Source organism: Poromitra crassiceps (assembly GCF_964638095.1).
Source record: "Poromitra crassiceps genome assembly, chromosome: 30".
Lineage (NCBI taxonomy): Eukaryota > Metazoa > Chordata > Actinopteri > Beryciformes > Melamphaidae > Poromitra > Poromitra crassiceps.
This window is the reverse complement of record NC_139652.1, coordinates 9750679-9766025: the sequence shown is the minus strand read 5'-3', so window position 1 is coordinate 9766025 and position 15347 is coordinate 9750679. Positions and strand designations below refer to the sequence as shown.

At 47.2% G+C, this 15347-nt stretch overlaps 1 protein-coding gene across 1 annotated transcript in view; it reads right to left on the bottom strand.

Annotated features, from left to right (window-relative positions):
• Window positions 1-15347, bottom strand: part of LOC310800317 (filamin-C-like) — a gene marked incomplete at its 5' end in the record, with an annotated part of 29118 nt that extends 13771 nt beyond the window's left edge. Inside the window, 17 exons of the mRNA XM_083662907.1 lie at window positions 4-94; window positions 198-358; window positions 667-790; window positions 978-1121; window positions 1210-1323; window positions 1686-1879; window positions 1981-2117; window positions 2283-2409; window positions 3280-3417; window positions 4453-4653; window positions 4891-5053; window positions 5195-5272; window positions 5408-5526; window positions 5869-6019; window positions 8061-8158; window positions 10732-10980; window positions 14966-15347. Of these exons, the coding sequence (XP_083519033.1) occupies window positions 4-94; window positions 198-358; window positions 667-790; window positions 978-1121; window positions 1210-1323; window positions 1686-1879; window positions 1981-2117; window positions 2283-2409; window positions 3280-3417; window positions 4453-4653; window positions 4891-5053; window positions 5195-5272; window positions 5408-5526; window positions 5869-6019; window positions 8061-8158; window positions 10732-10980; window positions 14966-15347 (2671 nt within the window). The remainder of the gene's footprint in view (window positions 1-3; window positions 95-197; window positions 359-666; window positions 791-977; window positions 1122-1209; window positions 1324-1685; window positions 1880-1980; window positions 2118-2282; window positions 2410-3279; window positions 3418-4452; window positions 4654-4890; window positions 5054-5194; window positions 5273-5407; window positions 5527-5868; window positions 6020-8060; window positions 8159-10731; window positions 10981-14965) is intronic.

Here is a 15347-nt window from a genome sequence, read left to right as displayed (position 1 = left end):
CACCTGTCTTGTTGAGTCCAGGGCCCTCGGCTCTCACCTTGCCAGCATCATGAGAAGGATCCACCTTGACTTTGAATGGACTGATGGGAATTTCCTGAAGAAACCAATCGTGGCAGAATGCATTCAGAAGATTAAAAATAGATATATTTCAAAAGTGATGCAATGCAAACCATCTACACTGAAAAGGGTCATGTTACCTGCTCAGCAAACAGCACCATGATGGTATAGCGGCCGGCACCAGGAGGAGTGTACTTGACAGTGAAGGTGTCATTGTCATTCTTGATTATGTCAAAATCGATGTCTGCCTCAGCAGGGCCGACCACTCCTGGGGCACACTTGATTCCAATGCTGATGTCGCCTAAAGATGCATAGTAATAAGCATAAAGCTCACAAAGGTCGTTTCAAATTAGCTTATCGGAATAAATATGGATGCTACCCATTGATCTTTCTTTGAAGTACGTTATATTAACATTGTTATATTCTGTCCTCCTTTCACCTTTGATAACAGAGCCTCTTGATGTTTTTAAGCTCAATCTGCACAGTTGATCTTGTCTCTGTTCTTTCTGTGCTTCATCGCTTTTACAGTACATGCATGCACATTATTTAATTCTAACGTTTGTCTTCAGACTGCCCACGCCATCTCCTCACACACACACACACACTCACCTTGGCCAGCATCGCCGCAGTCCACGGTGAAGTAGGTCGGCTCGTTGGCCTTGAGGCCCGTTTTCTCCACTCCGGGCCCGTAGACTTTGACTTTGTCCGGATGACAGCCCTCTCCGACCAGCACCTACATCAATACATACTATACTTGAGAGAGGAGCACTGGATTGAAGCATGGCTAGCAGTGCAGTGCAGACCTTTCTATTCATCCATTATTATGGAGTATTATTATTATATTTAACTGTGAGACAGACAAAGCTGGCAAAAGTGTCCAGTGTTTGTGTTGCCTGCGTCTGTACGTGTGTGTGTTTTACCCTGAAGGGGCTCTTGGGCACGTTGACCTCTCCCCAGGTGATGATGATGGTGTGTTTGATGGGCTTGACAGGAGTGTACACACACAGGAAGGTGGCGTCTGCCCTGTCAGTGATCGTGATGTCCATGGTGCAGCCCTCTGCGTCCTGAGATGGAAACAAACTTGCATTATAAATGATGTGCTGCTCATTATGAAGAAACAATCAATGTTTCATCGAGTGGTTCTCTCCGCACCTGTGCATAGATCTTGAGGTGACCCTTGCCGGCCATGCGGGCATCGATGGTGAACTCAGTCGCTTTATTCACGATGACACCGGTGCGCTCCAGGCCTGGACCGAAGGCTTTCACCTGCAACGGCAAATCACATGTGTAACGTTTCTATGTATTTTGTGAAGAACAAAGAGCACCATGATAGCTTACTATGTACTGTGATGTTTGAATTGAATTTGGATCATTTATTTGCACACTGAAACAGAAAAGAAGAACAATATAGCAAATGAAAAACAGTTGCACAGGTGAGATTTAAAAAAAGAAGAGGGGGCGGGGCAGTATCCCACCTAAATAAAGAATATATACATTAGGAACAAAACAAAGGAATTATAAAATAAATGTCAATAAATAAAACAAGGACATATCAGATAAAAAAAAAAAAAAAAAAATACAATACACAGAGCAAGATGGTCTGTAATGGTATTGTGGGTGGGGCTTACCTTCTCAGGGAAGATGTCATTGGGTGCTGGGAGGATGTGGGCCATGAAGGGGCTGTCCTTGATGTCTTCATCATCACAGATGACATGGACAGCGTAGTCACCAGGCTCAGTGGGCCAATAACGCACATCGCAGGAACCGTCACCCTTATCGTCACACTCAATCTTAGCCTGAGACGGGCCTTCAATGGAGAAGCCTGGGCATTTGGAAGTATAGATGCAGTCAGATTGACATTCAAAGTCTCCACCATTCTCCTTCTCCTCCTCCTCCTCCTCCTATTGCTGGTAAATAGCTTACCCAGAGTTCCGACTTCAGTGCCGATGGCCTCTACCACAAAGTCAGCCGATTTGCCCACCATGCCGGTCTTCAGACCAGGACCCCAGGCCCGCACCTTCTGAAAACCTGCCTCCGCACCTACCTCCACCTCGAAGGGGCTGCAGCACACAAATAAATAATAAAAAAATAAAAAATAAAAGAATAATATTAATACACAATATCAGCTATTGTAATTACAAACATTACCTGTACATTGTGAATGAATAGCTAAAAGCAGCAGTAGTACAGGTTAGTTGTTGACTGGTATGACATCGGGATCTTACCTGCGAGGGATGGGCTGACCTCCCCAGGCGATGCTGACTGTGTATTTACCGGGCTTCTGGGGGTAATATTCACACTCGTACACACCGTCTCCTGCATCGCGCACTTTCACCTGCTCCTCTGCTCCACCTGGAGGCATGAATAATACAGTTACTGTACTGTCATATGAATAAGTCGAAGCATCAGCTCATGTATTTTGCATTGTGTTTGATCACATGCTGAGGCTGAATGCAAGCTTGCACATGACTTAACCCACACAGAGGAAATAACTATGTAGATCATGGCTGACCAATGTGGGGCATTGGTCAGCCATAAAGGGTAAATAACGCTCCAAAGTGAAGCTAAACTTTGGCGAGGAAATTGGCATGGCCATTTTCAAAGGGGTCCCTTGACCTCTCACCTCAAGATATCTGAATGAGAATGGCTTCTATGGGTAGGGTTAGGGCTACACACCTTGAGTTGCATGCAGTTTGTCAGAAAGGTGTCTTTCCCTTTGAAAATGTTTAAGCTTTTTTTCCCCCAATCAACTCTAAATCCAACTAATAAAACGTTTTTAATAAAGGTTCTAATACCATTTTTTATTATTTTAAGAATTTATTTTAGATTTAGAATGTCAATTGCCTATCAATTATAGTACATTTTAATGAGATGTAATTTCACATAACTTCAACATTTATTTTTGGTCCCCCGGCCGCTCCATCCAGATTAATTTGTGGCCTTTTATAGGAAAGAATAACTAATACTAATAAACGTTTTTAATAAAGGTTCTAATACCATTTTTATTATTTTAAGAATTTATTTTAGATTTAGAATGTCAATTGTCTATGAATTATAATACATTTTAATGTCATGTAATTTCACATAACATCAACATTTATTTTTGGCCCCCCGGCGCTCCATCCAGATTCATTTGTGGCCCTTTATAGGAAAGAATTGGGGCCACCTCTGATGTGGATGAAGAAAAGTGAGGCAGAGAGGAGAGAGAGCTGTCTCACTCACTTGGTCCTTTGACGGAGACTTTGACTTGTCCGGTGCCAGCTCCCTTGGTGAACACTTTGAAGTCTGCCAGCTCCTTCACTCGCACGCCTTTGGGCTGAAGGCCTCTGCCTGTAGCTCTGCAGGCATTGGGGTTTATGGCTGCAAAGGGAAGAGGAGGAACAACAACAAGTGTGAAATAGAGAAATAGATAGCAAATGCAACTAACATTAGCCAGCATTCGATAGCAATGTTAGTAGCACAGACATGGTGCGCCGTTCAAACGGGATTCCTTTTAAACCATTGAAAGGTTCACTGCCACAAACCTGGACATGACAAATAGGAAGCTTTATGCAGCAGCCTATACAGGAAAAACGCAAGAGGTTGAATAGGATGTTGAAGCGTTTGAGAGCATTGAGGCAGCATCTGACAACACTTCAGTCGCACAGAGAGAGATGTTGCCTGCAGGCATAAACCAAACACTGCATAATGCAAATTTGTATGCAAAAAGAAACATAATCACATCGACGGCACAGGCAAAGATATTTGACAGTGAAACATTTGGAGACAGACATACAGTAAATGCAAACTGGGACAGACTATAAACGTATACAACATTGCATCTTGTCTCTTTCTGAACTCAACTAAACCATCAAGCTGCGGAGTACACAAGGAGATAGAGCGGGCGACCAAGCACGGCACAGAGTCATAGAACTCATGGGGCGTCGGAGGGGGGCACCCCAAGGCAGCATAGAGAGGAAGCACTGCAGGGCATGGCATGGCATGGCATAGGAAGGAAGGGGGGAGCCCCGGCTAGCATGTCTGAGCATTGGGCACAGGCTCCACACCCAGCAGGACCATCACCATACTAACTTGGGCGGCCAGGTTTAGAGGGGGGAGCCCCCTTCCCACCCTTCGCTCCAGGAGGGACGCGCACTGACTGAGCGCCTATCTGCACCGGGGCTCCCATCGGAGGAGCGACAGGTGGAGCTAGAAATGACAGATAGGAAGTGGGTTATGGCCGAGCCTGGGTGTGTGTGTGTGTGTGTGTGTGTGTGTGTGTGTTCCCAGGGAAAAAAAATGACGATAACTGTAGCTTGTGAGTGATAGATCACCCCCGTGCGGAAACAGCGTGAAGTAAGAAATCAGATTTGTGACTGTGACAGTGGTTTATGATGTTAGCGACAGATGGCTCACCTTCTGCGACGTTGACGGTGAACGGACTCCTGGGGATCTCCTGGCCCGCAAACAGCACGTGGACGGTGTGGGGCCCCTCCAGCACGGGACGGTAGGTGCAGCGGAAAACACTGTCGCCCTTGTTCTCCAGGATGAGCTCCACCGTGTCCGTTTTGCCCTGAGGGTCCACGATGACGACGCTCACGTCACCGTTGCCAGCGCCTGAGCGTGGAGACGGAAGCATGCTGCTCGTTATCACAGAAGGAAGTAGAAGCCGTGTAGGCTCTCAGAGCAAATGCCATTGATTCTTTCGCTTGTTTTACCACTCCGCAAGCCAAGGAATGTGGTTGTGAATCCTCCCTGTTGTGTGTGTGTGAGCGTGCGTGTCTACATGTCAGTGTGTCGCGTGCGCGCGCGTCTACATGTCAGTGTGTCGCTACTGTAATTCTCCTTACTTACCGGCGGTGTAGATGTCAAAGTAGGTGGGTTTGTTGGCCACGTTGCCTGTAGCATCCAGCCCTGGTCCTCTGGCGTGGACCTTGCTGGGGTCACCCATGGCCTTCGTCACGTTCACCGTGTAGGGGCTCTTGTCGATGTTCTGACCAGCAAACAGCACTGTCACCTGTTGAAGAAGGAAGTGTGCAAGATAATAAGATTTCTTTAAAAAAAAAATCTATAGTTGCGTGTCTACGTTGTGTTGATATGGTGTGTCGAGTGAAGGACTGTTACTTTGCTGTAAGAAATGACAGTAGCGGTTTCTTACCTTGTGGACGCCCTCAACTCTAGGCACATAGGTGACGGTGTAGGTTCGGTTCTTGTCTTTGTTGGGCTTAACCTTAGCCTGGAGAACAAGCAGCCAAAGAGAGAGTAAACATTAGATGCTAAACTTTTACATGTCATTAAAACTAGCCGTAGGATTATCTCAGCGGGCTTAGAAGTTTGCTAGGATGCTACTTCATAATCAAGTCAAACTCACTTCCTCTTTGTGTCCCTCAGGATCCTCCACATAGACCAGGACTTCGCCACTTCCTGCTTCCAAAGTCTCAACGGTGAACACAGCTGGATTCAGCACCAGGTTGCCGTGAGGCTCGATACCTTAGAAGGAAACACAGAGACTATAGATAAGGGTGGTGGTGATATGCTAGGCACGGTTTGGGCCAATGCACTGTAAAATGGGCAACACTTTTAGCAACAGGCAACGACATGAGACACAGTTGAGAAATCTATTAAAATAATTCCCGGCAATAAGATGCTTGTATTGTATGTCATTAAAGCAACATTGTTGCCTAACAAAGCGAAACAATGTATCACTGCCTCAATATTCCAAGAATCCAATCAATTATTATGATTGTTATTTATCAGATGACACATTCATACTAAATGGATTGAAGTGATTCCTTTGTGAACTGTGTGTGTGGCTGCTGTTCAGGCACCCACCAGGTCCATAGGCTTTGGCTTTGTGTGGGAAAAGCTGCTTGGCCTTGACAGGAGCTCCAGGCTTCAGCTTGGCCTTGGGGAACTGTGACAGGTAAGTCATCACCGAGTGCTCATCCACATCTGGGTCCACGATCTCCTCAGGAGCGATCACCTACAGCACACACAACATAGATTAAAAAAAACACGATTTCAGACGGCAGCCCGTCTTTATTGTCACACGAACACACTACAACACATGCATGCGGCCACAACACACACTCATGCTGACGGTGGCCGGTGAAATATGTCCTCTGCATTTGACCCATCCAGGCTTGTCCTTTCCTCCGGGGGGCAGGCCAGGAGCAGTGGTCGCTATTTCTTTCCAGCGCCCGGGGACCTTCATTGGACCATCATTGGACCAACTTCAGATGTTGTCGTCACTGGTCGGATGACGATCTTCTGCATGTTTTTAGTGGGGGGTTATGTACGGAGGAACCCCCTGGGGGGTACGGGGAGAACATGCAAACTCCACACAGAAAGGCCCTTTCGACGAGATAGCCCACCTGGGCAGTGGGCACTGAAGATATGGGGGGGTCACAACTCCAGCGCCCACAGCGTCCCAGGTGGGAATCGAACCCAGGACCTTCGAGCTGTGAGGCGACACCACTACCACTGCACCACCGTACCCGATAGAGGATAAGGTTGACTTTATATAACTTTCTGCTACAACACTGATAGACAGCCAGCAGGACAAGGGTTGATTATACAATTACCATAGTCTTGTCTGATTTATGTTTAAATTTGCTCATGTATATCATCATTTGTAACATGGACAAGGTTGACTCTGTAGACAACTTTCACCCCCCAAATCAAAAGTACATTTAGATGGATAAATAGCACTAAAAATAAGAGCAAAAAATAGGTATTTTTGATTTTGTGGTGACCTGTCCCTTTAAGCATGGGGGAAAGGGATTTAGTAAGGATTAAATTTGATTTATTCCCTGCACCTCTGCCTTCCTCTGTCCCTAGCAGCACTTGTTTGCCTGACACAGCGGTGTAAAGCCGCGCTCCTCGCTGGTTATATTTAACCCCGGGACAGCGGGGTTAAGGATTGTTTGCCCTGAATAAGCCAGCCAGGGGGGGGATTACGCCTGAGCCAGACCTCTCCCACATCTCCTTTACACCGCAACGCCGGAATCCAGCACCAGGGGGGGGGCCATGACACGCACCTCTGGCTATCTCACCAATGCTATAAGCCTCATGGAGAATATAGCAGCGAGCCTTGTGTCTTAGACAACACGAGTCAACAACCCACACACAGCATATTATAATATTGAGATTTTACAACTGCGGATACTGTCCTCTTGCTCTGTTTGCAGTGTGATTCTGACGAGCGCAGGCATATTTATGCCTCTATTTCACTGGCGAGCTCGAAATGTGTTAAGAAATCTCACACCTACGCAGCATCGTGAATCTATCAAGTGAGACTCCCACACATTGGCTTACTGAGCGCTGCAATATGCTAAATGGAAAAATTAGAAGCAAGCTGGATAGTAAATATTGGCTTGATATCTTGAGTCTCCTGCATCGTCTCTTTAGATATATATAGTCTCTTTAGATATACAGTCTCTTTAGATCTACAGTTTCTTTAGATATACAGTTTCTTTAGATCTACAGTTTCTTTAGATATACAGTTTCTTTAGATATACAGTCTCTTTAGATATACAGTTTCTTTAGATATATATAGTCTCTTTAGATATACAGTTTCTTTAGATATATAGTCTCTTTAGATATACAGTCTCTTTAGATCTACAGTTTCTTTAGATATACAGTTTCTTTAGATATACAGTCTCTTTAGATATACAGTTTCTTTAGATATATATAGTCTCTTTAGATATACAGTACACTGGGCTCCACAACACATGGCATGCTACTGCTCAGTGTTGCCACAGGTGTACCGGTATGCATAGCCTATGTGGAGTCGTATCTCGGGGCCTGCTTCAAATAGCATTTTCAAATGACTATTTGTGTTTGATTTACACTGCTTGGAATACCAGATGGGTGGTGTTTACTCTGTACTTTGTTCACCTGCCACCGTGTTGCACTTGTATTGTCCTATGAGGCAATCGACTCCACCCTCCTGGCACCCGGCTAAGCGAACACAAACTGAAAGGTATTCGGAAATGCCGTTTGAGAGACAGGTGTGTCTTTACCTGAGGCACGCCCAACCAATCATCCGCCTGCTGCATGGCTTCTCTGGCGTTCTCCACCGGCTGGTTTGGGTCCCATTCTGCCCAATCAGGACACAGACCTATAACAGAATGGAAAGAGCGACGTTCAAAACACACACGGGGCTAAGTTAGTGCTGCTGCGGCTATAATAAGAGCACTTGGCATGTCGCTGCTATCTGGACAAACACCTCTCCAACACTGCGTGACCTTCTGGTTACCGACACTGTTGTGCTCCCGTGAACTCAGGGCGGCTGACAATCAAAGGTCTCTCTCTCAGGAACGCGCGGTCCTCCTACTCCACCATCAACATCAACTCAATGGAACGCTCTGGGTGCTTTCGTTGGAGCTAAAGGCACAGCTAAAGTCCTCTGTCCTGCTGCTAATGCCTAAATTGGATTAGCGTTTGGCGGTAGAGTGAGCTAACTGACTCACTCGCTCACTCACTCAAAAGGCCCGCACACCACCACAGAGTACCATTATCCAATTATTAGACACACACTACTACAGTCGTAAGAAGAGTGGATTTGAGGCAGAGTTGACCTCCATCTGCTAAAAAAGAAAGAAGTGTCCTTTCTGTCATGGAGTTCAGTGGGAGTACAGAGAGGACTTTTGGATGCTAACTGCCATAAAACACCACAGAAGAAGAAGAGGAAGAAGAAGAAGAAGAAGAAGAAGAAGAAGAAGAAGAAGAAGAAGAAGAAGAAGAAGAAGAAGAAGAAGAAGAAGAAGAAGAACCTCAGAATTACCTCAGGAAATGAATGCTTTTCAGTGTATGATGATTCCCACTGATTCACACTGTCTGCAATATTATAACACCAAGGAAGGTGGGTGTAGGCTACCTGGATCTGAGGTTTGACACACTAACAGAGACTGTGCCAGCTATCCGCCTATTATATGAATCCTCATACTTATTATCTAGGCAATTAGGATGAAACATTGGCTTCTTCCACAGCCCGGCAAATCAACCTGTGTTAGATTTCGAATTTGAATTGACAGAGAAAGCAACCGTTTCATAAGGTCAGGATTTTAGAGAGGGAGCTGGATTTCTCCATTTCCCTGCTATTAGCCGCGAGACGGCCGAACCCGAAGAAAAAACACCACCTTGTATGGTCCGTGTTTACAGCGCAGTGTTTGAAAGATGCTTCTCCTCACATCGATGGCTCATATAAACACACAGTTACAGTGTTCTTCTCTCCTCTGGTGACTCCTCCACCTTTGTGTCTCCGGCGCGAAGCAGCAAAGCTATAAGAGAAACCTCTCACAGTGCACAGATGAAGAAGCAGACAGGCACATTGGACCAGCCTGCTTCGAATGCCCGCTGGCACTGTCTCCCACTGTCTGTCAGTTAGCCTCATGGCCCTCCGACGCGTGGCTTATGCCCCTGTGACAGATCACTCTGCAGCCGTGCCAAACCTCTCCCTTGACAGAAGAAGTGGAGGAAGAATGGTGCCCAAATTTGGGGGTGTTGTGTAGCGGCGAGGTGAGGCTATAAACATTAAAGCCAGCCTGGGCCTCTGGGCCAGAGAGAGAGAGAGAGAGAGAGAGAGAGAGAGAGAGAGAGAGAGAGAGAGAGAGAGAGAGAGAGAGCTTCAGTCATTGTGAGACAGCTGGGCAGGGACGACCTCCGGCCAGCAGCCCCACTACAGCCCACTGACACTACCTGCTCTCTCCAGGGACGGATTACATTGACATCCGAATCTCGATGAGGGTGTGTGTGTGTGTGTGCGTGTGTGTGTGCGTGTGTGTGTGTGTGTGTGTGTGTGTGTGTGTGCGTGCGCGCGAGTGTGTGCGTGTTCATGCTCCAGGCTGTGTGAGAGATATATAGCACTCATCTTCTAGACGAGGGGGGACACATTCTCCTAAGAATATATATAGATGTTGTATCAGATGTGTTGACTGACCCCGACTCGCATAGCAACCGAGGAAACACCACGATATACAACAATCCCTTTAACAAGCACCACGCTGATCCCCCGAGTCAGCGCTCGGAGCGCTCGCGGGTCCCGAGAACTCATCCGAGGCCAGTCTCAGGTCACATGACTGACACACAGGACACGTATACTTTCTTCGCCGATTAAGATCTTTTGGTGCTAGTAAACAGATTCTTCTATTATTTTTTTTATCTCGGTGATTATGAGTGTTTTACAGTACTGCAGTACCACCTGGTATGGATGTCTGTCTGTTACCTTAAAATCACAACTACTTAGACAGATGAATATTTGTTCACAAATTTTAGGTAAACCACTGCATAGTCTATATGAGTCTACATATGTCAACAGTGTATTGAGGTTCGCTAGAAATATTGCCTCAAACACTAATCATGTGTTACATGAAGAATATGAACTCCTGCCCTCTGGCAGGAGATACTTAATTCCAACTTTCAAGAAGGTCAGACTAAGAAAGTCCTTTATACATCAGTCGATCCTGAGGCTTAATCAAGAACATGGCCGAGGGTCAGTGGAGCAGTGACCAGTGCTCTCTGTGTGCTGTATGTGTGTCATGTATTTTTGTATTTTTGGCTTTGTTCTCTTTGTCATGTGTTTGTGCATGGGACTGCTGCTGTCTTGCAAGACAAATTTCAGTATGAACTGACAATAAAGTATATCGTATCGTATCATATCGTATGACCTGGCCGGGTGCTTGGCTTGCTTACCGGGGGCACAGTTGTCGACCAGCGCTCCCAGAGCTTTGCCGTCCCTCCAGTCGCGGTTGAAGTTGTGGATGGGCAGCTGCGGCACCTTGTTCTGGATCCAGCCCAGCAGGCGCTGTTTGGGGGTCAGCTTCTTGGCCTCGTCGTCGTCCTCGTCCTCCCACATGGGCATGGAGATGGAGTAGTGAAGGATGAGGGTCCAGATGAGACCCAGGATCAGCTTCAGATTTCCATCCACAATGGCTTTACTATCTGCAGTGGGCCAGTAAAGACAACAACAGGGTTCATCGTGATTGATCATAACGTATAAAAGATTGCATACACCATAGAGACAATGCATGAAATAGGCCACGCCCATCACGGGGGAAAAGCTCCGTTCATTTCCACACACCAGCGTAATTTTCCTTCAATTAAACATAGCTAAAAGCTGTTGTGTGGTGGGGCTGCGCAGACAACAAATGTAAAAAATCGCCAGTTAAAGTGGCTTTGTACTCCTGAGCAAAACAAGGAAGCCATTGAGAATTGGCGAGAAGAAAAATGTGGATCTAGCTGTCAAGAAGTAAGTTGGAGTGTTCATCTTCCATATATACGATCTTTTTGTGCAACACGCAACCATGCACGCGACATAGGAGAACGCCAGGATTGGAGGGGGGGGGGGGGGGGGGGGTTCTGTTTCCCCCCGTTTTGGGCGTGGCTTCTGAATGATGACGCGCTCCACAGTGTCTCTATGTGCTATGTGATGGCATTCGGGGCGGTATATTGGTTAACTGCAACTTCCAAACACTCCTTTCTCACTGCTTTTTATGGGCTCTTTTGTGGAGGTTGAGGAGGTACTGTATATATAGTCGTCATCACTGACCAAAGCTCAACCGCTATAAATTCAGCAGTAGGATCGACACAGCGGTGTATTCCATCAAAAAATATTCATTCCTTCAAGCTTCTGCAGAGTTGACCACCACACTATTTTGAGTAAGAAATAAACAACGATGATTGATTGGTGCGAGGGCACGAATGTAAAACTCCCAGCTACTTCCCGCAGGCCCTGTTCTTCTAGACAGGCATCTGGCTGAGGGCCCCTGACAATCTGTCATCCGCTCACAATGGGACTCCGAAGACAGCGGCAGCTGAGGAGATGTGGAAACGGGATCCCTCTGTGCATAAACACCACTTGGATTTCAATTACCTCCAAAGTGCTTTGGGAAAATTGTTATCTTTAGGATGGAATAAATCAAATGTGGGGAGATTGGATCTAGCGACAATAATAAGTGTGGAAAAGCAAGTTTCTCCAGCAGCCCATTATCCCTCTATAATTTTGCTAAAGAGACTCGCATTTAATATCCTCTCCGAGGCGTAATAGATAGTTAATGTTGTCATCCATTACTCTTGTGCGATTCGTTCCACTGAATTCAGGGGTGTGCGACTTGAATAGAAGAGATAGTTTGATATCAGCTGTTTATAATGACGATAACATTGAGACCATCTATCATCTGTTTATTATCTTTCCATAGGGCAGTTGGCCCCGCCCCCCTGTCACCATGTCACTTTGATGTGTCACCGTTTGACTGGCACACAGCAGGTGGCACGGTGTGGCACGGACGGCGCGGTTTTGTTCCTGCCATCTCCGGCTGCTTTGAGGACAACTGTGGTCAAGCAGACATCTAACCAGCAGTCTCTGGTTACACCGGGACACATGTACAAATAGCACTGCGCTGCTTTGAGTGTGTGTGTGTGTGTGTGTGTGTGTGTCTGTGTGTGTGTCTATGTGTGTGCGTGTGTGCGTGTGCGTGTCACTGTGTCCTTAGGTCGCTAAGGTATCTAACTGTAATAATGACAGATTATCTCAAGCGGCAGGCCTGTATTGACCCAGACAGTGGAGTTGCACGGAGGGAGAGGCTGCTTCTGTTATCGTGACCTGTTTCTGTCAGAGCCATCTGACCTACTGTGTGACCTTACAGCTGCAGACCCAGACGTCAGTCGCCCCCCACACACACACACACACACATGCACACACACACACACACACACACACACACACACACACACACACACACACACCTCGGCTTTAACTCTGAGACACACTGTCCCTTTGTGGTGGGATGTGTTATTTATTGTGATGTTTTTCTATCAAGGTTTTTCTCCCATATTCTCCGCAATTGTACTTGGCCAATTCCCCCTGCTGTCCCAGTCGTTGCGCCACGCCCTCTGCTGATCTGGGGAGAGCTGTAGACTAGTACGTCATGCGTCATCTGATACATGTGCAATCGCCAGCCGCTTCTTTTCACCTGACAGCGAGCAGTACTCCTGGTTCTCTTCACCCGTAGCAGACGCGGCCAATTGTGTCTGTAGGAATGTCTGACCAAGCCGGAAGTACCGCTGCCGGGAAGGGAACCCCGAGTAGGCGAGTGTTTTGACCTCTCCACTCGTCTCACGTGGTCAGACCCAACGTCTTACGTCAGCATGCTTGTCTCATGTGGTCAGACCCAACGTCTTACGTCAGCATGCTTGTCTCATGTGGTCCGACACAACGTCTTACGTCAGCATGCTCGCAGAGACGGAGGGTCTGAATCACAAGTCAGCGTTTCCGGGTTTTGCCGTAGGAATTCCTACGGTAAAATCGGATTGGCTGGGCTGTTACGGAAAGGCCGGCTCTCTGCATGGATTGGTGCATTGAGTTGCGTCACGCCGTCCGTGTTTGGCCAATTCATATGTCTGTCACGTATTTTGTTTTGGTCTTAGGGGGTGGTCCTTAACCACTTTTCACCAGACTAGTGCACCAGATGTAGATATCTATCCAGGGCTGCAGCTACTGCGAGACCACCTCTAGGCTACAACTAGACGACCCCTGGGATCTGTTAATGTGACCTTTAACCCTTAGTGGCCATGCTCAGCAAGACCCTGGGACATTCCCAAAGTCGGTTTTCCACTGCGAGGTTCCCCCAGTGTGTCATGACACACACACACACAGACACACACAGACACACACACGCAGACACACACACACACACACACACACATGCAGACACACACACACACGCGCACACACACACACTCACCTGTGTGGTACACACTATCCTTCACAGCCCCCCGCTCAAAGCCTCAGCCACGCCGGGAATTTCACCCGAGTGTGTGGGACGGCCATTAGTCACGAAAACAGAAAAGGACTCTGTCAAAATGTTAATAACCTCCTCCTGTATGAAATATGGCTCGGAGTCTTCTGCTGCTCTACATGTATGATTCATAGTCATAACTGTTCAACCTACAGCATCAACTATAGTTTTCACATCGTAATGCTGTTGCGATCTTCTCAGTTTGAGATATTTGGCTGTTCTCACTAGCGGAAGCCGGGGGTCTTAGTCACATCCCGGTACTTGTGACCCACAAATCCAAGACGGTAGTTATTCATGTCGTTCGGATCAGAGTGCAGACCTCAGCGATCTATCTATCTATCTGTGTCACAGACTCACAGTCACACATCCCAAATTAAACCCTTGGGTGGCAATGTCCCTGTGACCACTGATTACACTCATAGGCTAATCGTCACCTCTACTTTTGCCTGAGCGTTTGTCTGATCTATTGCCACTGGGCCTGGAGGGCTATTGGCTGTCAGGACAGAACCCATGCCAGTCACTCTGACCCCTGGAATGACGTGTGGGCGCGCGCGTGTGCCCGTGTGACCACCGTGCACATGCATAAGAGAGTGCCATTCCCGGGCCATAGGGTACCATACGGCTGCAGTGCATGGGGAGTAAGCTAATGTACATTATTATTATTATAGGCATTGGCCTTGACATAGGGCAGCGATCTCAGTGGCATCTCTGACTGCAGCAGAGTTTCCAGTGAGCTGCAGTGCTGACCCCAGATCAGTGCGCCTTGCCAAGGCCCTGTTCACAGAGGGGACTGCCACCTGGGCTGATACAGTACCAGGGCCAGCTATAGGACGTGTTGTTTGTAAAGAAATGGGTGCTGGCTGAAAAACATGATAAATAATAGCATAATGGTTGTGATATTTAGACTCAACTGCAACTTTAAAGCAGTGCACCTTATGCATAGTGTGTGGATGCTTAAAGCACAAACTATGATAGGCTAAATTAATTTCCTTGCTATTGATTCTGTTTTCTATCTAATGAAAAAGTTCCAACAAATGAAAGTTAGTCTGATAACTTGTGCTCTCCTCCCACATCAGTTCCCCCTACTACACAGTAGGAAACCATTCAATCAATCCCAACCCCCCACTCACCTATTGAGACCAGTTTGATATGTTCTCTCTCCAGGAACTCCAGCGCCACAGAAACATTCTCCAGTTTCATCTGTCTGAAGTTGGGTCTGGTGTGACTCTTTCTGTACATCTTCTTCTGGCTCAGAACTTCCAGGAGTGAAATGAGCTTCAGGCCGTCGCCAAAGTCCCGCTGGAGGTCCGTGAGGGTCTTGTTGACGCACTTGAGGTGCTCGTTGCACCACCTGGTGAAGGTGTTCTGCTGGATCTTCTTCCACGGCGCGTCCTCCGCCAGGTCCTTCTCCGTGGCCGGCATCTCGTCGTCCTCTTCCTCGCCAAACTCGGTGCCCTGGTAATACTGTGGCGGAGGCAGCTGCTGGTCGTCGGTGTAGTTATTGCTCATCAT